The 25,991-nt window shown below is 49.7% G+C and overlaps 1 protein-coding gene across 2 annotated transcripts in view; it reads right to left on the bottom strand.

Annotated features, from left to right (window-relative positions):
• The window catches only part of Slip1 (SLo interacting protein 1), a 177,510-nt gene extending 151,789 nt beyond the window's left edge, over window positions 1-25,721 (bottom strand). For both annotated transcript variants that reach the window (XM_075669109.1, XM_075669108.1), the window contains exon 1: window positions 24,855-25,721. In XM_075669109.1, coding sequence (XP_075525224.1) covers window positions 24,855-24,875 — 21 coding nt within the window. In that variant the 5' untranslated portion in view covers window positions 24,876-25,721. The remainder of the gene's footprint in view (window positions 1-24,854) is intronic.
• Window positions 25,722-25,991: the final 270 nt, after the last annotated feature.

Here is a 25,991-nt window from a genome sequence, read left to right on the forward strand (position 1 = left end):
TAAAGAACATCGGGTAGCGAAAAATAACCCGCGACGCTCCCATACGGCGGCCCTCGTGTGCAACGGTTTCTGAACGCTTAACCCCGCAAACTGATTTAACGTAACATTTAATTATTTCTACATCTTACTTCGCTTCACTCTAGGCTGGCTTATAATCTATGTAATGAGCTGCGCTGATCAGCTGGAAACCTGCTGCCAACGGCACGCAAAGGTGCACAGCGCAGGTGCCTGGCACGCTGTGGGAACAACCAATTGGAGCTCCCTCCTTTCTTATACCGGTCGTTCGCAAATGTAAATAAATAAAAAAAATGTCGCTACACGCACACGCGCGCGCACACGCACGCACGCACTCTCTCTTTCTCTCTCTCTCTCAACTTGAAATCTCGCTACAAGGAGCGCCGCGGAATGACAACAGGTCTGTCCACCGCCGCCAACCGGAGGACAACATGGTTTTGCTTTCGATGTCCTATAGTTTTATCAGAACCGACATCGGTCGCCGCCCAAGCGCAGCTCGATACAACGCGGGCAAGGTGTTTCGAGATGGTTCTAATATGCGGGGCTTCGAAATCCTTTGGATCTAGTGCGCTGCAAGAAGGCGGCGTTGGTATTCCGTTGCAATCGTCTCTTTACGTCGCCGTCACCGACAGCATTCTACTGCAGTTTACTTTGTGGCGCAAGAACAACAAGACGTGCACTCTGATGGACTCATTGTTGCACGACGTTTGGGTGTGGCATTGCGTATGAATTGTTTTCAGTAGACCGCGCCAACTTGCTCACCCTCAAATTGATTGACTGGCAAAGCAATTCTCGAGCTATGAGATATCGTCGTGAAGGGCTCCGTGCCTACAATATTTTTGACCGCCTTGAATTCCTTGACGCGCGACCCAATTCTCAGTACGGGAATACGTTATCCTTCCTCCGCTATCTAGATACAACGAGGAATCCAACCCACAACCCACTTTTTATCAACCGCTGACGCAGAATAAATCTTTGGTAAGCGAATTTATCCAGTCTGAGAAGTAACCACCCTGTCGACGAACGTAGAACGAGAAACTGGCTTTCAATGTTCCAAGGCAGCTGAGTTCAGCGCCAGGTTTCGTCACTCGCCTTATCAGGGTCCACAAACTTCGCAGAGACAAAAATAGCAAAGATACGGTAGGTGTCCCGTCCCCTTCCCCTCCCCCCCCTTCCCCGCCTCCGCAACTATACAGCCCGGACAAGATGAATGCGTCGAGCGCCGGTCCATTGACATCCGCAACTCAGGCTCGCTTCCTACCATCGCTCGCTCCCACGCGACGCCCAACAACGGCAGAACTGTCACCCGCTTCCTTCCTCTTGGAAAACAGAAGCAGCAGCAGCGGCGGCGACGGCGACGGCGGCGGCAGCAGCAGCAGCAAGGCGAAGTCCAGGCTTACACCCCCTCACTCCACGTTACTGCAGGGCGCCACATGTGAAACCTACGCTATGTACTGAACACACCAACTCACGAGCGGCGGTGTGGTAGGCAAGGGAGGAGGAAAGTATAGCGTCTCTGGAGAGGAGAGGAGTGGGGAAAGGAAGTTGTCGGCGCACCGGACCGGACCCCCTTATCTTATCTCCGGGGCCGCCGGGCTCGCCCGACCCACGCGAGCGAAGTCAGCAAGGCGTACAATGTGCAGGCGCCGTTGCACAAAAGCGACCCGCGCGTTCGACTCGGTAGTTCGGTGCAGTGCGCCCGCGTCAACTTGTCGTTCCCGAAACCTCTCCCGTTCTTTCTTTCGCGGAGCCATTGGGGAAGGATGCGAAGTGTTATCGCACGCACGAACTATTCGAAAAAACGATTCCCCCGTCTTTGTCCCCGACATTGGAAACGCGTGCGTACGTCATCGCTTACGTATGCGGACGTGAGCGCTACAGCGCGTCGCCAGCTCGCAATGCGTAATCTGGGCTGGACGCAACGCGCAACAATGCCGCAGTCTTCTTCCATGGGCGCAGCCCGGGTGGTCGAGGCTTATCAATCATCTGTTACTGAGATGCAGTCCTGTGCATCATCACGAGCGGACGTTGCAAGACGCCAGCGACCTCTGTCGACAGCGACGGCCTTGAGGGCTCGAGTTTCTAATTAGGCCGGTAAGCTTGCGTAAGCCTCGTTCGCAGTTTTTAGCTACTTAAGAAGTGCTTTGTGGGCGTGTGCCCGACAGTGTGTGTTGCAAGTTGCACAGCCTGCCGCGAACTTCTCCGGAATGCTTAAAATAAGGCAGAATACCAACTTTCTTGGCAACTAAGCCCGTTAAGTCTGATGAATGAGGGAGCAATGCGATATGGTCGCATGGTCAAAGTATCCGCTGCACATTTTTATTTCCGAGGGCGGATTCGTAGGCAGCTGCAATGTTTTCCTGATTCTTCTTTGTTTTTCAGCACTCCGCTCTCCTAAAAAAAAAAAAAAGAAAGGAAAATTATGGTTCAGTTTACTTTGGCTTGCTTTTAACTAACTTCGTCTAATTCGTCGTCGTCTAACTTCTAACTGCGTGCTTCGATAACGCAAAACACAAATCTGGAGATTCCATTATAAGAACGAATACTTTCAGCATAAGGATCAAGAAAACGCGATCAGGCGCAAAGGAATAACGCATACGTAAGTGATACATCTAAACTGGGTCACGCGTAAGCTGCAGCAAATCGGGCGTGTAGTATAATCACGAAGTGCAACCTGTTACGAAAAACGTTAGAGGGCCTGGTACTGCGACTGAAAACAAATTCAATAAAAAGGACGCATAAGGTCTTTCGCTGTGCTCGCGCAGTTCTGAAAGATTTACGGTGAATTCTCAGCTTGATTCCGCCGCTGTTCCAGTTTGATCTCAGTTCGATGCGACTTAATAATAGGCGGTCAAGCATTTACATGCGCGTGGCGATATGCTCAGTGTAACATTGTTATTGACCCGCAATGCAGAAGATGCGGGTATGCGGGTTGGGCTTCGAGCAGCGACAAGTTATCGTCTCGCTCAGATCATTTTTCTTTTGTTAATAATTGTATTTAAGGAGAGCCTGATGCCTATGAGTGGCGCCGGTTTCTGATCTTCTTCTTGCATTGTAATTGTGCTCCGAACTGTGATCAGAAGAGAAGCAAGAAAAAAAAAAGAAGCAAGCACAGTGACATAATTTCTTTTCTTCTTTAAGGTTCACGTGCACAAATTATAAGCGTTCACGAAATAGATACATTCCTGGGCAGTCGTAAATATTGCCACACTTCCAAGCACAACGTTCACTGTGGCACTTGTACATCGACGTTTCATTTCAGACAACCATTTCACTGCCCCCTACGCTTTCCTTAGCCGCGTTGTCCGTCGGCTTAACAACGTGACTGTCACGCCGAGACATTCCGGCTGCGCTGCATCGATTTAAGCTCGGAAGCATATCGGGTTTCGCCCCCACAGCTGGCTTCCTCTAAGCGCCCAGAGCCCGACGCCTTTTTCTTCTTTCTTTCTTTCTTTCTCTGTGTGTGTGTGTGTGTGTGTGTGTGTGTGTGTGTGTGTGTGTGTGTGTGTGTGTGTGTGTGTGTGTGTGTGTGTGTGTGCGTGCGTGCGTGCGTGCGCGTGCGTGCGTGCGTGTGCGTGTGTGTGTGGCTCGCGTTGGTTTCGACAACGCTTACGGTGCCCGAGCGCCCATAAAGCGCGCTTTCTGTGCGCGACGTGCAGTGTAACGCTCTCCGTGCCGCGTTCGTCGCCATATTGTGCGCGGCCAAAGCGGCGCCCGAGGCATCAATCACACGCGCACTGCGCGCCGCAGCCTCGCAGCACTACGCTGTAGAGCTGACTCTGTCCGCCCAACCGCTTATACGTCGGGTCCACATCCATCTCCCGACGCGTTTTTTTCTTTTCCTTTCTGGTTTTTCCCCCACTCGTTCTATCTTCTCGTCTCCGTAATAATCCTTCACTCGGCCGAAAGAAACCCCGCTCCTTTTCCCCAAGCAGAAAGGCGTCCCTTTGAACGACAGGCTGTCCGGCGCGAACAGTGCGTTCGCTATTGCGAATTTTTTCTTGTTTTTGTCGTATTCCTGCGCTCTGATATGACGAAACAGACCGAGACGGTCTCTAAACACCGTCTAGTAGCAAACTTATTCAATGCGTCGGAGACTGCCTACGTATCTTTCTTCATTTTGCTTTTCTTTCTTCTTCTTCTTCTTCTTCTACATTCGCCTACACAGGCTGTGCCCGAGGACGGGGCTCAGTGGTTTCTGCATTACAGCTGCCTCGCGGGCAAGCCGCGCCGCTGCGAGAGCAGCTGGATCTTACGGGCGAAGACCCCTGTATTCTGTGGAAACGACGTCGTTCGTATATTTGCGATGCGGCACTGCGTCGTCTTCGTGCCTTCGCTATACGGTATTGCACATGGTACGTGTATAATGCTGTGACCTCCGAGATGCGAGGGCGCACGCCTCCGTTCTTGGAGTCCGCGTGGCACACGCAAAGCCCGCGAGCACTAACTGGCAAAGCGCTCATTCTGAGCGATGGTGCAGTGACTGGAGCGTCCAGAGGTGGGTGACGTTTTTTTTTTTTTTTTTTAAAGGGAACACTCACGGTATCTGCTGGCGGCTGCCGCTGCTGCCGCCGCAGCAGCAGCAGCAGCGACTGTCATCGCAGCCTTACTTGTATAACGAATCAGCACTCGTATAGCGAATCGGCTTATATGCAGCCCCTATCTGTACTACACCTACAGATGTGTGGGTGGTCCGGTTTTCTCCGCGGAACTGCGCAGTTAAACAACAAACAGCATACCTGAACAACCTCCATGCAGCAAATATCAACCACGGGACCGGATGGAAACAGCCGAACCCGGTCTTCTTAACTGCCGCGGCACTGGGCAATGCGGGAACTACCCACAAGGCGAATGAATGCATGGACTGAGAAAGACTGCAAACCGCGTAGGCAAAGTCGGAACGGACTGATATTGAAAAAAAAAACGCGCAGGAAAACAAAAGAAAAACGAATACAGTATAAACAAGGAAAGCCAGGACATTTGCTATCGTAAAACCTCCGACCAGTAGAGTGAAGGTCAGTCTGACATTTATTTACCGTGCTTTTAAAGAACAGACACAGAAGAAGGCAGGATAGACACGACGGAATATGTTAAACTATTCTAACCAACCCCAGCGTTCTGCCTTATCGATACAAGGAGTGCGGACAGTACAAAGGGTCTAAAAAAATTAAAAACCCGAACGCGAAAGAACCGGCAGCAGTGACGCTCTCGCTCCTCGATTTGAAGATATTTGTTCTGGTACATCAATGGCTATAAGCGTAACCTTGCGGGTACGGGGGAGTACAGAGATTTCGACAACGCCTTTGGGTGGGCGTTGGAGTTAATTTTTATTTCGCCCGTAACGCGGTTGGCCCAACGGCAGCTTTCGTCTCTTCGTCTTTCTGCGTCTTCTTCGCGCGTCCTACCAGAACGAACTGAACTCCTGCCAATATCCTCCTCCGGCCTCCGGCAGAAGAAGCGTTCGGAGACCGTAATTAAGGGTTTTCGATATATCGGCGACGTCTGCCAGCTAGCAACGGAAGATATTTGGCACGACGGAACCCTCCCCCCTCGCTTCCCCCCCCTCCTCCCGCCCCCATCCAAAGGTGCCAGAGTATATTTGCGCTCGGGATCTTATAAGTACACACCGATGCACACCGCATATTGATCCGTCTTCTTATGAGAACTTCGCCCTCTGGAACACTCTCGGAGGCCTTCGGTATGCGGTTTGCAAACGATGTCTCGTGCCAGGAGGATATTTCCGCGCCGCGTAGAATTTGCTATTTACTCGGCACACGAAACCCGGAGAGAAAACTAGAAGAACTAGAAACTAGAAACTGAAAACTAGAATATATGCAAGTGGGGTGGCCCGTTATCACTATAGCGCTCTCTCTATACCACTGCATATGTGGCGCCTTCACAGACTGCGTGACAGCGTCCGCACAGACAGTTATTACACTGTGCATTCGTCTATCTTTCTTTTTCATTGTTCTCCCCCTTTATTATTTCAAATTCCATTTCCTACCCGAGACATCCTTTGGTTAACCTTCGTGTCTTTCCGTTTCTCTTATTTCTCGCTCCTTCTGTCATCTGAAAATAGTTACTCTTCATCAGCAGCTTATGCAACAAATAAGGGCCTTCAGGGCTGGCCTATGGGGCCCTTAGGCTAAGACTATGCCAGCCTCGCATGTGGTTTCTCCTGTTCGCATGCTGCTAACTGAGGAAAAACGCACCGGAAAATGCCAGTCGCGATTACATAATTGTAGACGTATTCTTTTCCCCTTCCACCGAGTATAGCCAGGAATAGCACAGGCTTCAACTTTTATATGCAATAGCATTTTATAGACGCAGCAGTAGCATTTCTCTGCGGCGCCCAGCCACACTTTCGTGAAGCTGGCTGTAGCTATCAAGCCTGGGAGCTGCACCTTTAAATTAACAAAGAAACGACCAACTGTCCGTCAATATTGCAGTTCGAATGGGCTTTCTACCACTATTTCGAAACATTGCCTGTTGAAAAAAAGTACACAAATAAACATTTTTCCCCTTTTAGTTTTACTATCCTGGTACAGAAAGTAAATTTGACGCCCATAGTAAACATAAAATCATGCAATATACAATGCAAGACTTAATAGCCACAACAAGGAGCGGAAATCCCGTATGCACAATAGGTACAATTTGAAACACGCATGCATGGTACTGTAGGATACACCGTCCCCTATTCACTGCCCTTGAAATCTGGCATACTAGCTCTCGAGGGCAGTGAATCACCTACGCACCACTATAGAATCTCCACACACGTAATATGTTGAATTATAATAACCACACAAAGACTAATGTGAGGATTTGTTTCATAACGCACAGCAACGCCGAAATGTCATGACATTCTCATCAATTATTATCAGACGCGGCTTCTGCAACAAATTCTTTTGCTTCTCTTTTTTTTCTCACCAAGCTATTGCCTCGTTGGCAGTGCCGCATCTCAGCTTCTACGTTCGAGTTTTTGCCAAGGATGCATCGTACGACCGAACAAGATCACACAGGCGTCAAGGCTTTAGATCGCATTCGTCGCGCTGCGGCATCGTTTCTAATAAAGAAAAGTGTGTCTCGAAAGAGACGACGGCCACGCGCTAGTGCGGTTCCCATTGCTCGGTCCTGGAAGACTTGCCGTTGGGGGCGACCCCGTCAGCCTTGATTACAGAGTCAAGATCCCCCCCCCCCCCTCGTAATTGCTAGGCCGCGATGTGTCCGCCTCGCTCGCGTGGAAGCGAGTGGTCAGCCTTGGGGAAAGAAAGTCCATGATGGGGGGGGGGGGGGGGTGAGATGGTGAGTGAGAAATGACGCCCCGCGTGTAGCTGGCATAATGCGAAGCGCATTTCAGTGCAAGAGAAACACGAGATGTTTCTTTGTCTTGACGTACCGTCGAGAGCGGAGATTCCCGTACGCGACGAGGGTGTACGTGGAGTCGCTCGGCCGAGTGGGCTTACTGAAAGGCCTTCGTAACTGTCGCCGTGCTGCGACGAGCTCTCGTCGTTTGAAGACGGTCACCGTGGATGATTCGCAAGCAGCTCTCTGTGTGGCGTCAACGCATTTGCACCAGGTAATAATCACCGGCAGAAAGGCTGTCCTTGAGAACTTGCATAAACAAAGGAGCTATCGTTAAGAACGATCGCCCGCGAGGAAACAGTCTCTAAGGCGTGCTTCAGACGTTCCCTGGACGACTGCAAAGGGCTATTTAGGGAAGCATTTTGGCATACGCAGTCGTCGGCTTAAGAAATGCGAAGGTTGTAGGTCATTCTGGAACGGGATGATTATGACTAAGCGCAGATTTAGCAGCTACCTTATCCGGTCCGTCAACCTTGTTGTTGAAATTACCCGAAAGCAAAACTACGAAGTGAACGTTCCGCACTGACGTTGTCCGTCCTGCACGAATGAACCACAACGCTGGTGATGTCTCTGCGAGCTATCCGGAAAATAAGGTGCTTTCGAACTGTGCGCGAAAAGGAGTAGGAAACAAAATACTAATAGAAGAACAACCGAACCTGTTTCTTTCATTCAGAGTTTTCTTTCTTTTTATCACTGCTCGTGACCCGGCGTTTGTGATCTTCATGCTTTTTCGGTATTTCACTCAGGCAACTCGGCTTGTTACACATTCAACCTCTTCACCTTAACTAGCAATGTACTGCAGGTTTGACGTTCATTCCATTATTATGCGTCGCTTTTCTCCGTCCACACACGGATGGACAACGTCGTGCGATGCGACATCTTGGGAGGCCGTGGTAACCCGCACGCTTCAAACCCTTCGTGCTTACGAAAAAAAAAAAAAAAAACCCTGCGATTGTGACTTTCTGTCTCTCTTCCTGTAATGTGTAAATTACCAACCCTTCCAAATCCTCTCGGTCGAGTGGAACGGAGGCGGAAACTTACGAACGGACAAGCTAACAATTAAATATTCTGCACCTTCCAATCAGATATCTTTTATTGATCGCGATTATTTACGGATAAATATTTACATGGGCCTGAAACCCACAAGTACTATCCGGCTGTTGTGCACGATGGGTCCTCCACACAACGGACAGTTTGGACTTCCTCGGCTACGTCATCAGCGAACGTAGAAGCGATCAGCATCGAAACAAGCGCGTACCGAAGTAAATTCTACGAAGCTTAAGATGTATAAACTCTCGTGTGAGCACATTGCTACAAGTAGCGCGAGAAAAAGAAAACATAATGGAGAGCATCGCACTACAAGAAATGAAAAAAATATATATATATAAATGAAGAGCCAGCATCGAGTTCGGCGCACAGGGCGAAGTGTATTATACACACGCGCTGCCCTTCCGGGTATCCCAGAGGGGTCATTTGGAAACTCAACGGCTCGTCTATCGCACGCAAGCACACGCACCACACAGACGTCCACGCGTGCAGTGAGGCCCTGCCTGCGCGGGCATTATTGCGCAGAAGCAAAGACAACCGTATCTGCATGCGAAACGAAACGCACCCGACAAAGCGGGACGGGATGACCGGTCACGGAGCACCGGCAGGGCTCGGACCGAGAATGGAAGCCGGAAAAGGGCCGGGTCTGTATAGACCGAGGAGGAGCGAATGGGGTGGGAGACGACGACGACGGATGATAAATGCGAGCGCCCTACGGGTCATACATCACTCGCCGCATCCATCCCCTCCCCCCTTTCTTTTTGATTCGCAAGATCCCTTTCACTCACGACTGCGGCCGGATACGCGCAAGAGCAGAATAAGGCAAACGATATGAAAGAGGGACAGATAGAGCAAATCGTCCTTCTATGCGGGAATCTCAGTGTGCAAAGTTGGCAAGCGCACTATCGAACAACTAAACTGAAAAAAGAAATGCCTTTCCCTGGCTGTTGGCCGCGTATAAGCTGACGCGAACAAGAAAGGGCCACGTAGGAAAGCGCGGCGTGTTGTGAGAATCTAAGCGGGATGTGGACAAAAGGCCTCATGCCGCAACCTCCGAAAACATTGAACGATAGAACGAAAACGAAAAATAACTGCAGATTGCCAATTCATAAAGCGGTGGCTGGACGCCCGAGAGAGCATGATAATGAAAAAACAAGAGGCCACATACAGAGACTCACCCTCATATACGGGAACCACACCGTGCAACTTCAGCAAGCGCATAAGCAATCAAATAAGCATTCCAGCACCCAGTTTAATTCACTGCTGGCCGCGTACAGTGCAGCAAACAAGAAAAGGCCACGTAGAGAAAAACGCCATTATGCATACGGGAATCTAGTCGGGGTGCAAAGGAAACATCTCATCCTGAAACACCAGAAAACGCATAGTCATCTTTAGGTTTCTATGTATAGGCGCGTACTCTAGCCATTTCAAACCATCAAAAGTCATTGCACATCACCGTATAAGTCATCTCTTTCAAGTCATACAATATCAACATATTTGTCATGACATCTTATATAACCTCAGGAGAATTTGCGCCATAATATTAGTCAGCGGCAAAAAGAATAGGAAGAGGTTTGCAGGTTCTCCTTTTAATCACTCGTGACCCGATACCGGAGAGAGAAATTAAAAAGGCCACGTGCACAGAGAAACACACTTGCAAAGGAATCGCATTGTGCAACATCAGCAAGCGCAGGGGCCAATACTTAATATGAAAGGGGTTCGCAGCTGCATCTTTCAAATGCTGGCCCCCTTCCCCCCGGCCGAGTAGGCTGAATTCACGAATGTAAGTAAATTGAAACAAAATTAAATAAACAAAAAAAGTATTTTGAAAGTGTGCTTCTATTACGAATTGTGAACCACAGAAGGCACATAACTGAGCAACAAAATAAAAAGAAGGTTCGCATCCTTCCTTTTTATTCGATGATGCGGACGGATAGGCTGAAGAAACGAAGCAAAAGAAAAGGGCCACATAAAGACACACATCGTTCTATACGTGAACATAACCGGAATACAGAGAGCGGACGTCGTCCTGAGAGCTCGGCAAACACACATGCGCAAAAAAAAAAAAAAAAAAAAACGACATTTAGAAACTTCCCGAGGCCATGTAGTAGCATATAGGCGCAGAAATGCGAGAACAACGTTCTTCTGCGCAACGCAGACGACACAGGAACAAAGGTTGCAGTAAGTTAGAAGGGTTGGGGCGCACACTTTACAGAAGAAGCGACGCGTGTAACAACATCTCCGCAGTCTCTGCAACCTAACGAAACTTTCGCCCGCTCACCGAAGTGAAACAAGCTTGCAAGCATATTTGGAGAAGCACTCCGTTCACAGCAGCGATACGCGTGCACATCGAGCAAACAATGCGTGCGCGCGTACACAAAGTGAAAGGAAAACACGCACAGACAATTCACGCGAAAGCACGGGTATAACGTCTCCACAAACATACACCGTTAAGTAAAAAAAAAAAAAAGAAGCGAGGCTCACGAGAGGGCAATACAACACTGTTCAGAGAAGCAAAAAGCGAAGATAAACGTTTTGAAAGAAAGGTTTCCTGCGGCGCACAAGCAACGTTCGAGCCAGAAAACGAAACTTCACATTCAGAAACAAACGGGAGCACGTTCAGCGCCGCGCAAGTTCGCATAAGAATTGCTAAAAAGGAAAAATGCGACCACCTCCACAAACCTTCACTGCATCGCCCCAAGCGAATAACGCAAAGCAGCACAACTCGAGGCGCGAACACAAACACACATCATATATATGCGAGCGCATTCAGTTCCGCACACACAAAAAAAGAATGCTACAGCATCGAAAGACAAAATGAAGCGGCTGACGGTGCAGATAGAGAGGCCTGAGAAAAAGAGGATGGGACACGAAGGGCGCAACCCAGGGGGCTCTGATTCACGGTTCCCCGACACGTATATCAAGCGCGCGCAGGGTTATAGCACGCCCCCGCAGTGCTTTGTGCGTGTGTGTGTGTGTTTGTATTCTCTCTTTTCTGCGTCTCGTATTCCCGCGCGATGGTGAATGTATTACGTCGCTATAGAGACGAGTCCCAGATTCACGGAGGCTGTCCGGTTCACTGAGGAAGACCATTCGTATACTCGCGAAAAGCAAGCATCGCGCGCTGCGTATCCGGGGGAAACACATTGCGAATACACGGGGAGGGCGGGGGGGGGGGGGGGTGTAAGCGAAGGAAAGGCCGAGATATGTGCATATTGCGGCGAATGCGGCACCGACGGGCGATGTATTCGTGACGCGTTGCTTTCCTTTGGATGTTGGTTGTTTGACCCGCGCTTTCGGAGGCCGTGTGACCAAAAAAAGATAACATGGACGCCCATAGAAGGGCGGAGCCGTCGTATTGCTTTGGGACAAATGACCGCATTTCGTGGACCTCTTCTTTCGCGTCTCCATTTGTGCGGTTTTCTTGAGAGTGAGTGAGTGAGTGAGTGAGTGAGTGAGTGAGTGAGTGAGTGAGTGAGTGAGTGAGTGAGTGAGTGAGTGAGTGAGTGAGTGAGTGAGTGAGTGAGTGAGTGAGTGAGTGAGTGAGTGAGTGAGTGAGTGAGTGAGTGAGTGAGTGAGTGAGTGAGTGAGTGAGTGAGTGAGTGAGTGAGTGAGTGAGTGAGTGAGTGAGTGAGTGAGTGTCGTGGACCTCATTTTTCGCATCGCTATTTCTGCGGTTTTCTTGAGAGTGAGTGAGAGTTGCAACCACCGTGGCATGAGACGGTTGGCTCAGTGAACGCAGGGTGGATAATTTTCTGTGAGGGGACCTCGAGAGAAAGTAGAGACGCGAGCTAGGATAACAAAGAGTGTCTGTACTCTATAGATGATCAGGCAGTATTTGCGCCGACGTCAGTACAGTAACCCTCGCAAGCTCACACAGTTCCCGAAAAGCTCGAACGAGTGTCCGAAACTCGAACGTTTGCGCAAAATCGATCGAGGATGCGCACTATACACTTCAGGTAAACGTACAAAGAGCAGGCCGACCCACGTCTCGAGGCTTTAAATAGCGTGCTTAGATAAAAAAAAATATTTCGAGGGTACAGCGTTAACACGTACGTCGCGTATAAACTCACCAACGCGAAGACAACGGGCCGCAATCAAGGCGGGCGAAAAAGGCGACAAATTGGGCGAAGGGGGGTCCCGGTACGGAACCGACAATGCCGAAATGAAGAGGCTGCTATGTCCGGCCCAAGCCCATCCCCCTCTGCCCTCCGCCGCGTATACGTGAGCGGAATTCAGCCGCTGGGCGGGCGGGGGAGATGGACTCGAGATGTCTCGAGACTCAGACCGCGCGCACCTCGCTGAAAAAAAAAAAAAGCAAAAGAAAAACAATAAAGGTCACGCTGACGTTCGCAGCGAGATGCCCGGAAGTGAATCTAGCACGCTTCCGGTCACGGTCGGCCCGTGCGCGCAATCTGCAAAATGCCTCGCGCCTCTGCCTGATTTAGCATGCACTTTGGCGCTCAGATCTCGCGCGGGCCCGTTATTTGGAGTCGGGAGGTTCGTAAAGCGTTAACGCGGAAGACAGTCGGTGAAACAACTGCGCACAGATCACCAATAGCGTGGTGTACTTGAACCCTGTGTGCGGGTAGGGCGTAAGTTGTGTGTATGCAGATATTCAGGCATAACATATGCTGAGAGATTATATAGTAGTAGGTCGTCTTATATAGCAAAGTGACGGACGAAACTAAGTGGGCTCAACGAGTACGCTGTTGGGAGCAGAGCGAGTCCGAGCGACTCCCTTCGAGGAGGGGGGGAGGAGAAGAGAGGTTGCGACTGCTTGCCCGGCGTTTAACTTTCACTTCTAAGCATATGTGGTCGCTCGGGAATGTAACAAATGTGCGAGGATTGCCAGTAGGTCATCTCCTACAGAAAGCGTACACGGACTCTGCAGCTCTGCAGGATACTTAGACTGCGCAGAATCTATAACACTCTAGGAACAAGGGGAGTCCTGGCGACTCCCTTTTGAGAATAAAGAAAACGTGCAGACACTCGTGCAACAACTGCATACTAACAGCCTATAGGTCACTTTGTGCAGGTTGTTGCATGCGGTGCATGTGCGGAGGTGGTGTGTACTCAAGGAACATTGGGAATCCCGGTATAACTCTCCCTTGAGAATGTTACGGCTTTAAAACGCCCCATTAACTCCGTTATGAGAGTTTCCTTTCTTTTTATTCTTGGACCGAGATATGCGTTCACTCCGTTCGTACCCACACCCACTGAATGAACCCTATAGCGAAGCATGGCCGAATACCTGCAGCTGCAATCAACTTCAGAACGAGTAGACTAACTGACACAAAACACGCTCTTGTACTTGGACACAGTGTGATCGTTTGGCCGATCAGGTGGCGGTTGAGGCTATATAGCGCATTTTCAGCGGAGAATGACTAAGGGGGAGGTCAGCAGAGGAGATCACGTTACCCTCATCTGCCTTTCAGTAATTCAGTTGCCGCAATAACTTCTGCGGCAGATATTGTAGAAAGCTTACAACTTTTTTTGTTTTAGTTTATTTTATTCGTCTGAGACATCTACTTCGTCCAAGAACGAAATCGCGTGCACGTTTCGACGTGCGAGAAAAATTACCGCGCACCACGTGCGCAACATTTCTCAGCCCTAATATATATATATATATATATATATATATATATATATATATATATATATATATATATATATATACTCGTCATCCTCGTGAGATGATTTATAGTGCGGCTCGTAAAGACACCCAAAAAATTAGTCGCACGTGTGTCCCCGAAACACACGGCAGTGTACTCGACACGTTTCCGGATTCCTCGAAGAATCTCAAGCGTTACAAATTTCTCGCCCCCCCCCCCTCCCCCCTTAACCTCTACCCGCCAATCTTTTCTTTTTTAATCTTTCCTGAGCTCACGGAATCGCGATAAAGTAAGTATCGTCGAGACGCAGCCATAAATAACGCCCGCCTCACATTCCGCGGCAGATTACGACTACGACGTCGCGAACTAGACCGCCAAATTGGGGAGCGCTGCAGCAAAGACAAATAAATACGTACGAGGAACACGTAGCGGTGGGTGGGAAAGGGGCGTGGTTTGCTACTGCAGTAACGCGACGCGTACGCGTCGGAACAAAACTACACAAAAATACGAAAAGGAAACGAAAAAATGTAAAGAAAGATTCGAACTTTGAAGAAGAAAATTGAAAAAAGAGAGAGAGAGAGAGAGACAGTGTACACGGTGTCGAAAGGAAGTAGTAGAAGACAGCGCCGGCTGGTGCAACAGACCGGAAATGAAACCGACGCCATTCCTGGTAGAACAGACGGAGGTCGCTTTGAGGGAGGCCATGTGCGGCGGAGCGTCTGGCGTGAACGAGATACTGATGAAACGAAAAAGATATATGTATATCAAAGCGAATGGAACTTAGAAAAAAACAAACAAGAAAGTTAGGATAACGAAACGAGGCGCGCAGTGGCTCTCGTAATAAAGTACCTCCGGCTTGAGCCTCCGTAGCATGTCTTTGGGCTGCAGAAGCGGACGGGGAGCCCCCTCCGGCTGGGACGGATTAGAGGGTCGGTTATCTCTAAGACGACCCTGGTGCCGTACGTTTTCTTGCTTTGGCGCGACGAGGACAGAAAGGCGAGCTAAAGCTGAGAACGAGGAACTGCGAGCGTGCGAGGAAAACGGGGACAGAAGCAGAGGCGACGGGACATCGCAGACATGCAAAAAAAGAAAGAAGACATTTATTTATTTGAGTTCTGATACTGCAGGCCATTTTTTGGGGCCCATGCAGGAGCAGGACAAACAATCGGTACACGAACGATAGCACAAAAATAAATTTCATCAAGCAACCGAAACACAGTGGAAGGTAGGGAAATAACGGAATATAAAAAGAATCTGAAACATTCCGCTTCCTCTGTGAGTTCCATAAAGAAATCCAGTGTAGAACAGCTCCCACTCAGCGTAATATCATCATCATCATCAGCCTGGTTACGCCCACTGCAGGGCAAAGGCCTCTCCCATACTTCTCCAACAACCCCGGTCATGTACTAATTGTGGCCATGCCGTCCCTGCAAACTTCTTAATCTCATCCGCCCACCTAACTTTCTGCCGCCCTCTGCTACGCTTCCCTTCCCTTGGGATCCAGTCCGTAACCCTTAATGACCATCGGTTATCTTCCCTCCTCATTACATGTCCTGCCCATGCCCATTTCTTTTTCTTGATTTCAACTAAGATGTCATTAACTCGCGTTTGTTCCCTCACCCAATCTGCTCTTTTCTTATCCCTTAACGTTACACCTATCATTCTTCTTTCCATAGCTGGTTGTGTCGTCCTCAATTTGAGTAGAACCCTTTTCGTAAGCCTCCAGGTTTCTGCCCCGTAGGTGAGTACTGGTAAGACACAGCTATTATATACTTTTCTCTTGAGGGATAACGGCAACCTGCTGTTCATGATTTGGGAATGCCTGCCAAACGCACTCCAGCCCAATCTTATTCTTCTGAATATTTCCGTCTCATGATCCGGATCCGCCGTCACTACCTGCCCTAAGTAGATGTATTCCTAAGTAGCGTAATATAGTTTGTTCTAAACGAAAATTGACTTGCGGAAGCAAGGTATATATTTATGGGAGGTTACGCGACTAGGTGGCTGTGAAATGGCCTTAATTGTGCTTAGTCTTGGTCAAGTGCGTAAATTAAAAGGGTCCTGCAAGTAGTGAGGACGGCACCCGTTGCATTGACCATGGTAAAGAAGGTACATGAACTTTAGTATTGACACAATTCTGAGCGTTGTAAGCAGTTGAATATTTGGCCTCTTTCCTATAGGAAATACAATAGTTGTATTCTTCAAAAATAGTGGGATGTACTAGATACCCACGTTTAGGACAACTATGCTCCTCATATCGATAACACTATATTCGCTATCAAAGTACAATATGAACACTCAAGAAAAAAAAAGTATGCACTGACCTGCATCTGTGTACTACGCTTTTGTATTAGTGCGTGGATTACCAGTGCATTAGTGAATGGCGAACTCCTTGTGGTATTCCTCGCTATCCCCTTACTGAGAAAGCTACCTAAGTTTCAAGTCGTGAACTCTCGAGAATCGAATCTCTTCCTACTCATAATTGCGTCATTGCGCCAACGTTATGCGAATTTGTGAAGTGAAATTGTGAAGTTAATGCGATTAATGTTGAAAATACATCTACAGGCCCGCGCAAGATCGCCGTTAATTGTGCCGCGGGATTATATCAAGTCACGCAGGTGTACGCATAAATATTGAAAAAAGAAAGAAAGGTGAGAAGTACAACCAACAAATATAAAACGTATAGATGCATCCCAGTATAGCTCCAATACAGAAATGAAAGTGGTGTGCACGCAAAAATAACCTAAAAAAGAAAACGAGAAACAGTACTTGCAATGGGGCCTATGCGCACTAGTCGGGGCGGTAGTTTCGCAATTTTTGTTTGCTACATATGCACTATATATTCAGAACTTGGTCACATTATTTCCATCTTTCCATCCCTTATACGCCACCTTTCTTGTTCTGTCCTTGTACACCCTTTCATACTCGTGCATGGATCGCCAACCAGAAGTACGTCTGCTACAACCTGCCATGTCTTTCTATACATCCTTTCTCTTGACCCTTTCTCCACTTTGCCCACTTCTGCCCTCTTTCGACTTCGGTTGGCTACTTGAGGAAATCTTGTGGCGACTTTCTGACTTTGGATACCCAAACAATTGTTGCCGTACAGTAGCTGCCCTGCGCAAACCAGCTGTCCATGGAGTTTCCTACAAAATTCTCTATTCACAACTCTGGCTCTAGTGTCTGCGGGCCTGCAAGTGTGGCGGTTCGGCCATCATGGGAGCGATGGTCGTCTGGTAAATGGATTTGCCTAAACTTCGTACTTCTGCCTTCGAACGGCTTTATTAACTCTGCAAGATCGATTAACCTTTCAGACGAAACGTTGCGCTGTAAATAGAACAAATCGCGACGACTAGATATGCCTGTGCGTAGGAAGTGAATGCCTCCTGCGAGTTTGGAAAACGAAAATGACCAATTCTTCGGGAAAATCCGCAAAAAGAGATGAAATGAAGTAAATAACGCCATAAAATATGAGTAACGGGAACATAATTGCCACAGCGCGACGATTAGAGAACACCACGCATTTTCCATCGTGGCAATGGAATGGTAAGCGATCGTAGCGCCACAGATCCCCGTAGTGATCTTTGTAGGAAACTCTATGTGAGCTACTTTGCCGGGCAGGATATATTAAGGAACGATATTGCAGACGGCGCGGTTCCGCGCCGCGGTGTACATGTCGTCTGCTGCTGCTTCTTTTCCTGTTCTTGTCCTTTTTTTTTTCTCGTTCTTTTTCTGGGCGCCCAAATTGACTTCGTGACTAAGCGCAGTGACCACGAGTTCGTCTGCCTCTTCGCCCTTATCCTGGCGGGCGGTAATGGACGCCGGCGTCTTTACGCGCTTATTACGAACGCCGACCGCAGACCGCAGCGGCACTGACCACATTCTTGCTGTTCTTTTTTTTTTTTCATAAGGAAGAACCACGTGGGAGGTCGGCGTCCCTCTCGCAAGGAACAGAGGTACGCTCGTTAAAGCCACAGAAAAAAAAAATGTGCAGCGGATCCGGCGAGTTGGCATCTATGTACAGCGTAGCTTTGTGTGGGTGCATGAAGAGTCGAAACACGAGTACACGCACGCACGCAGGCGCACACACACGCACACACACACACACACACACACACACACACACACACACACACACACGCACACACACACACACACACACACACACGCGCGCGCGCGCGCGCGCACATTATACCGAGCCCTTTGTTGAGCGGTGTTGCTGACTACTATAGCGAGTACGACGGACAAGTTTAACGCATCATGGTTTCAGAGGCAACATGCTCATACGTACGTATCGCAATTCGAATCGGAAGCGTTTACTTCCTCATTATCGTGCAGCCACTGATGCGCGAAGGTGAGCTTTCTTGTTCTTTTTTTTTTCCTGTCACTCCGCACGGCCGGCGCCACCACTGCCTTGGAGGCGCGAAGGCGAGTGCCATCTAGCGGTGGTGCAAGGAACTTAGCAGGACACGCGCCGTGCTTACTCCGCTGTGATTGGCTGGCGTATTCGGCAAGAGAACAGCCAGGACGCAGTCACGGTCACGAAAGTCGGCAATATTCGCTAAGAAAAGCTTCGCTTTTAGAAAGGCCACATCCGAATACGCGCACACACGTAAATCCGCAGAGAAGTCCGAGTGGTAACCAGTAGGGATCAATGGATATGTGTCTGCTCCATTAGTCGCTGTATATACAGACGGCTAAACAGGCAGTCAAGCAGACAGCGACCATCATAAGTCTTGCTCCAATAGGTGGTTTCCAAATCCATGCCTCATACGGTGGCGCCCTCTAGATATAAAAATGGGAGTATTAAAGGCTATGCGATTGCTGGGTGAATGCGGCGTAAGTGATTTTGGGAGCCGGAAACACATCGCAGACGTGGGTTTATGGACAGCGCCTACTCCGACACAGCCGGCAAAAACAATATATATATATATATATATATATATATATATATATATATATATATATATATATATATATATATATATATTCGCGAAGACAGCATCGAAGTCGAGGACGGCGCTGGGGTGCAATTGTGAACATTGCCAAATTCCGCCATATTGTCGAATTTTGTGTTGGCGTCGTTTTGAGTAACTTAGGGAAGCCGTACCAGCCGTCTGGGCCAATCGGAGCCGACAAAATGGCCACTTCGACAACGTGGCGGTACATATTACAGTGTTCGCATAACGGCACCCCCAAATTTACCTAACGGGTCAGGAGGCCGCAGAACATATACCGTTTAGCGCAATCAACGTGACAAGCCGAAAAAAATAATGTCCCGTCCGCGCTCCTTTAAGAAACCGCGCGTCACCAGACGTCGCGAGTTTAGCTCTTCATACAGAGTTCCAACAACGTCCCGGCATGACGCCGTAAGGTAACGGCGATGAATAAGTGGCACGTCAAGATAAAGCGCCCTAATGGTCGCAGCCGGCGTCTTTTACACGCTCGTTACAAGGGAACGCCGCATGCAGCCGGGGCGGCGACCGTTGGACACATTATTCTCTACCTCGGGCTAAACTACCACGTGGGAGGTCGGCGTCGCGACGAGACGCGCTCGCGAGACTGTACAGACGAGAACGGGGGGAAGAGGGGGTGCGCGGGGGGGGGGTCGAGGGGGGGGGGTACGCGGACTCGAAGACGACAACTCGCGCGCTAGCTGCTCCCCGGACGTCATCCGTCCGCGCGCTCGCGCGCGTCGGCGATGTTCTGGCAGCTCGTTAGCGGAGCCGAAATCGCCTCCGCGCGTGGTGGGCTGGAAGGGGGGCAATGGGGAGGGGGCAAAGGGGGGGGGGCGCGGTGCGCCGGGGCTAGCTTGTGTACTGTCTTTCGGGGAGAACCGAGCAGCGGTACGAAATGTGCAGGGCGCGAGCCTTAAGTGCACGCTCATGCGTAAACGGGAGGCGCGCAGTGCGTGTGCATGGACGACTTGGCGCGTGACGTCGCAGGCGCCATAATACTAAGGCGTCTCTGTCAGTTTCCAGTGCGCCTGTGCAGACAAAGCACACACTGTGAAAACGAGAGTGAAGCTCTTTATTGGAAAAAGTAGAATTACTATATGCTGGCGTACATCCGCCTATGTGGTATACTCTGCTGGGAATGGGACGGTGTTGCACTGTGGGTGGAGGTACAGTACGTGGTTAACTGATTGATTGAGTGGCTGATATACTGTACAATTGAATTTGGCGTCCCCGAGCGACATTGCAGGCTGCGAAAGACGCCGTAGCCTATACAAGGCTCCGGATTAACATTGCGGCACTTTTGACCCTCCCCCCCCCCTCCCCTCCTAAGAAGGGCAATCGATTGCTTTCGCATTCTGCGGCCATCTGAACGACTAGCCACTGAGCAACTGTCAATGATGGGTTAGGGCCTGCATTCGCAATTACACGTGACCACGGAGATGCTTCACAGTGCGCGCAAGCTCTCCGCACCTATGCGTGCGTCCCGTTGATCCGCAAATAGATGCTGAGGATATTTCTGTAACTTCTGCATCCGTGTACGCTTTTAATGAGACAGAGATGACAGTTACTACAGGCTTCATGAACAGTGCCCCCCCCCCCCTGCCCCCTCCCACGATCCTCACTCTGAAAGCACCTCCAACTGTTCTCGGGCATCCAACTGCGCATACCGACCGCCTAACAACACACTGTCTCTGCTCAGAGAGCCGTCTGTTTCGTGCTCTCCGTTAGCTAAAGAAACCAGTCGCCTTCTTCCTCGATGCCGCGGCCTGCACGACGAAACCCCGCGGCTTTCGTGTGCGTTTGCCTCCGCCAGATGCAACTGCGCGCCGACAACACTGTGCCACGCAACGATGACGTATAAGTGCGCGCTTCCAACTAAACGAAACAGCAGTTAGGCAATTGTGTATACACCGCTGTGGGGCGTCAGCGGTTGTGATCAGGTGAGAAATGACGCCGCACGTCGTGGGGGAGCTTTAGAAAAAAAAAAAAAAAAAGCAGCGTTTTTTCTTTCCATTTTTTTTTTCATTTTTACGCACTGTTTTCGCGTATGGAAGCACCGTGCTGCGACCGCAAGGAGCAGCGCAACTCTCTGGCGGGTTAAAGGGGTCAAAGTTCGAAGGTTGCCCCAAAACGTAGCACGCTTCTTTTCCGAAGAAAGGTTGCTGCCACCCAAGGGGGATTTCCCTTTCGTCAAGGAGGCTGGCACGTTTAGTGACAGCAATTTCGACACTGCTTAAAGCAGCAAACAACAACAACAACAACAATAATAATAATAATAATAATAATAATAATAATAATAATAATAATAATAATAATAATAATAATAATAATTACTAAAAGAAATAACTTCTCAGATCAAACGAGAAGTGAATTATGTGCGATGGTCCACCGCGTTCACGATGTCTATGTGACGTCATAGATATGGAAATGCTTTCTCGTATTCTGAGCCATCTTTATTCAGGTCCCGGTGTTCTGCCGCATAAAGTATTCGTTAACGTAATTTGTAAAGAAATAAGCCCACCGCATTGGCATCGTCTGTTCACACGTAACCGTTCTTTTCTACACAGTGCTGCGTTTTATTCCGGCACCGCTACTTCTTGGAGAACCCCAATCGCAGTGCGGTAACTATCGCCATAACAACGCGATTCGCCTACTTAGATGGCTCGAACGATAAAAGACTGCGCAGCAAGACGTTTTTGGAAATATCGAGAACTTTGGTATTCAGCGACGTACGGTATTCAAATAAAAAGAGAAACAATTTAAGAAATAGAGAGCAATAACAGAGATAGAGACTGAAGAACCTGCTCTGTCCAATGAAGCAAGAAGCCGCAGTTCAGTGCAGAAGTGGCCCGACGACGATATATTTACTTACGAGCCCCGAGGGAGGAATGTTCGGTAAGGGCGAAGGGGTGAGAAGGGGAGAGGGGAGGGCTGTCTGGAGCGCGAAGCTGTAAACGAGGCGAATTGAATCGGACGCACGGCGATTGCAGATAGGCGCGGAGATGTAATCGCGAGACCACTTCGCACATCCCAGACACGCGGGGAGGAGGAGGAGGAAATTCGCGAGTATTTTAGAGGGGACGCTAGCGTATGTAGGGAATGGCTCGCAGTTATGTCTAGGGACCGCACGCAATGCGACGTTACGTTCTTGTTTGATAGAGGAGGGAACGGTGCAGAGGACCACCGGATGTGTGTTCGTACGTGCTAGAGCGTGCAAGCGGATATAGGCGAGGAAAGAAGGGGGTTCGAGCTCGCTTTACAAACGAAGCAAGGAAACGAGGATTTCCTTTTATCGGCGGCGCGGGTTCTTCGCTGCGTTCGTTCGCTGTTTTCTTTTTTTACTTTGCAACTGACCCGAGTGTGAATCTCGGCTGCACGCTGGAGCTATATAGAACAAACGACCTTCTGGCGCATATGAAGTAGCAGGTGCATCATTTCTGCCTGAATGGCCGTGAATCGACTGAAACGGGCGAAACCTCAGTTTTGGATCGCTCGCTATTGAACGCGAGCTCCTTCTCTTTACCACAGCGTGCAGGGAAACACTATATAGGAAAAGTAGGCCACTGTTTGAAAGCTATGATATACGTACCCTCTTATTGATTTGATTGGGCAAACAGCCTACGTTTGTGCATTATTATTCCTGCATAACAAGAACAACGTGCCTAACAAGGTTCCCTTGAACGGGGGGGGGGGAAGGGGGGTTCTGAAACGTTGAGAACGATTTCAAATCTTTTTTCTTGTTGTTGTTGTCCCGACCTTTTGGTTAAAGCTTATTGTTTAGAACTGCACTACCTTGAAATCGACTCCGAATCACATTCAATTGCCCCCCCCCCACCCCAAAAAAAAAAGAAAAAATTTGGGAATACTGCACTTGAACTCAAAAAGCGAAGCATTGATAGCGATAGCAAAGTATTATACAGCTACACGAAGCAACGTTCGTAGCTTTATCGGCCGTATGAATTTCAGTAAACATTCGCTTCCGAATTGAATTGACCAGGACGGTGGCACGCGCCCACTGTAGGCAAAGACGAACAGATCTCATTCTATCGCTGCGAACACTGGCTTTCACAGCGCTCACGCGATGGAGGGCTTAAACAGGGGAGCGACCGTTTCTGCTGCGTCTTGCTTCATCGCCTCTCCGAAACGAGATTGCCTTACCTCCTGTGCTAGGCGCGCAGGAAGACAGCGGACATGCAGCCACCAGCCAACTCGGCTCGCCCCACCTTTGCACCCGCTGGAGATTACTTGTCAGATAGCGCCCGCGGGCGGTGAATTAACGCTAAAATCTGCGCCGATAGCCCTGAGCAGCCAGAGCAAGGCTAGAGGAGGAGACGCGCTCTCACCTGCACCCGCCTCCCCGTTCCCCCCCCCCCCCTCCCCGCGCTCTTTATCCGGTGGTCTCCAACTTTGGGCGCGCGTAGGAGTGCGTGCATCCAGCCACCATCGTTCTCGGCTCACCCTCGTCACCGTTCCCTGGCTCCCACAGCATTCGGCGCACGGGGTGCGATAAGATCTTATCGTTCTTGAACTTCGTACGGAACCTGTACGGCTTCGCGGGAAATTCTCCAGGAATGTCCGCGATAGGAACACTGGGCTGGTACACGAAAATTAAGGCGATTATTGTAAATATGAAAACGAGGAAGCACGTGAACGACCTGTCGCGTGATTAAAATGGTCGTGGAAACAAGCTTTCTTGTTTTTATTCGACGTCGCACGGACGATTTAAGTCGGCATCACGTGATTAGGCTGCAATACCGATGCTTATCCGCGGGCGCAGTGTTCGCTAAAACGTCACTTCCGTCAAATTTCCTGAGAAGCGCGCTAGTTTACAAAAGCGCTACGGGTCGTTTATGTGAATTGTAGTTGTCTTTATACAGGTATAAGCGAACGACAACGCACCTGCACTGAAATGTGCCAATTGGCGAACCATCAGTGATGACCGTCGTAATGTGGACGTCGCTCGCTTATGCGCTGAACGGACCGCGCTGCGCAAAGCTGTGGTAGACGCATGCGTGAAATAGTTTCCGCCTGGCGCCAATATTTCGCGAGTACTTGTCAAATTAAAACCAAATCATAGTTCACGATTAGGACGTCCCGGTAAGCCAGACAGCCGTTGGTCGGCTCCCTATAGCATCACGCTTCGATCGCGTCAAATATTTCTTTCATTATGCATTCCTTTTTTTATTTTCTTTCTTTTGTAAGACCGCGCGGGTACTTGTCATCGTTGATGCGAAACATCTGCACGATCGACGTCACGCTCCACTGGGTTTTTTTACACGTATAACTCAAACGGCCAGAAACATACTCCCGCATGCACGCGCACACGTAGAAATAGCATAAGCAAAGTACGCAAAATTGCGCTTGCCAGGTGAACACGTTGCCAGAGGTCACGGAGAACCAAGGGACGGCTGCGTAACAACGAACTCGCGGAAGAGCATGCTGTCAATCAAACTCACGGTTTATCGATTAATCCGCAATATACGACGCGTAGCAGATGTTCGTCGGTCACACTCGAATCGCTGTGAGCACACGAGAACAGCATTTCCTCAAGATGAGCAAAAAAAAAAAAAAAATAACCGAGCTGAAATATTCTAGCGTACAAATCCGCTATACGAGCCGTGACATGTGGGAGAATGAGATTTGAGCAGTACAAGCAGACCCGAAAAAAAAAAAAGAAGACTTGTCAGAACGCCACTCGTTCAGGAGCAGTAAATAAACTTCAGTTTCACTTGATTGCATTCCATTTACGATCTCTTGATTACCGTCTGCTGCAAGCCTCAACCTATAAGAAAGTGAGCTGTAGCAGCAAGGTAACATCCCTGACGACGAGCGAGCAATGCAAGATAACGGAACTTACCCTTAGCACGACAAAATCCATGCTTGATTTATCCGCGGCGCTTGTTGGTCAGCAGAAAGCGGGTCCGAGTGCAGTCGACGAGGAAACCGATGCAAATCCAATGTGGCGTGGAAAGCTTCACATTGCCCGGGTTCCACCGCAAGATGAGCGAGAATCCGTTAGTCCACGTCGCGTCGAAAACACGCGAAAGCGGACGCTGCTCAAGTTTCCGCTCAAAGCCGTTGGAACGTTGACGCTTCAGTTCGCACAAGAAAAACAGCACTCCACACTGCCAAGAAAGACTGCGAAACAGCGCGGACAGTGTAAAATCTCCAAGACGAAATATTCGCGGCGCACGAAAATTGCGGAGCCCGCCCCCGTCCAGCGTGTAAACGAGCGAAGCCGAACGCGACGAGTTGGGGGGGCTCGCCCCTCGCTGCCAACTTGTCGCACTCCCTCCGATCACAAACTCGGCGTGGCACGATGTGGTTTCCGGGACACACTCCGCACAAATCACGTGACGCTGTCGCACAACAACTTCATGTCGACGACGACGACGACAACGGCAGCATCGGCAGAGAGCGACGACGAGGACGCCGACGCGAATCCAATCGCCAGCTACGTCCTAATAACTTAGCCTAAACTATCTATCCCGGGACCTCCTATGACGCAGGCGGCGAAGCAATCCGAAAGGAGAGTACCAGACGGCGGTGTCGAAGCAGACGACGACGTCGGATTTGACGCCTTGCTTCTTTCTTTTTCTTCCCCGGCAGTCAACAGGAGCAGCAACCCCGCGCGTTCAGCCACGGAAACAAGCAAAACCGCAACAACCAGGCGCGTGGCGTTGATCACACGCCGCGCTCCACAGACGCAGCCGCGAGCGCTGCTTTCGCGTCTCTGACGCGCTTCTACGAACGATGGCTCTCTCACGCGGCCGCTCAGAACCCCCCCCCCCCCTCCATCCCAACATATCCTCTCTCTTTTTCCTCCTCGCTGTCCTGAGACACGCCGCCGCTCCGAAGCTGCCTCCTCCTCAGCCTTGAATCGCAACATTTCTCTCTGCCTCCTTTTTTTCTCTCTTTCTCTCTGAAGGAGAGAGCGCGAACAACGAGCGAGCAACGGGAAACAAGACCACGTGACCTTCTTCCTCCTCCATCT

Source organism: Dermacentor variabilis, chromosome 9, assembly GCF_050947875.1.
Source record: "Dermacentor variabilis isolate Ectoservices chromosome 9, ASM5094787v1, whole genome shotgun sequence".
NCBI classification, from domain to species: domain Eukaryota; kingdom Metazoa; phylum Arthropoda; class Arachnida; order Ixodida; family Ixodidae; genus Dermacentor; species Dermacentor variabilis.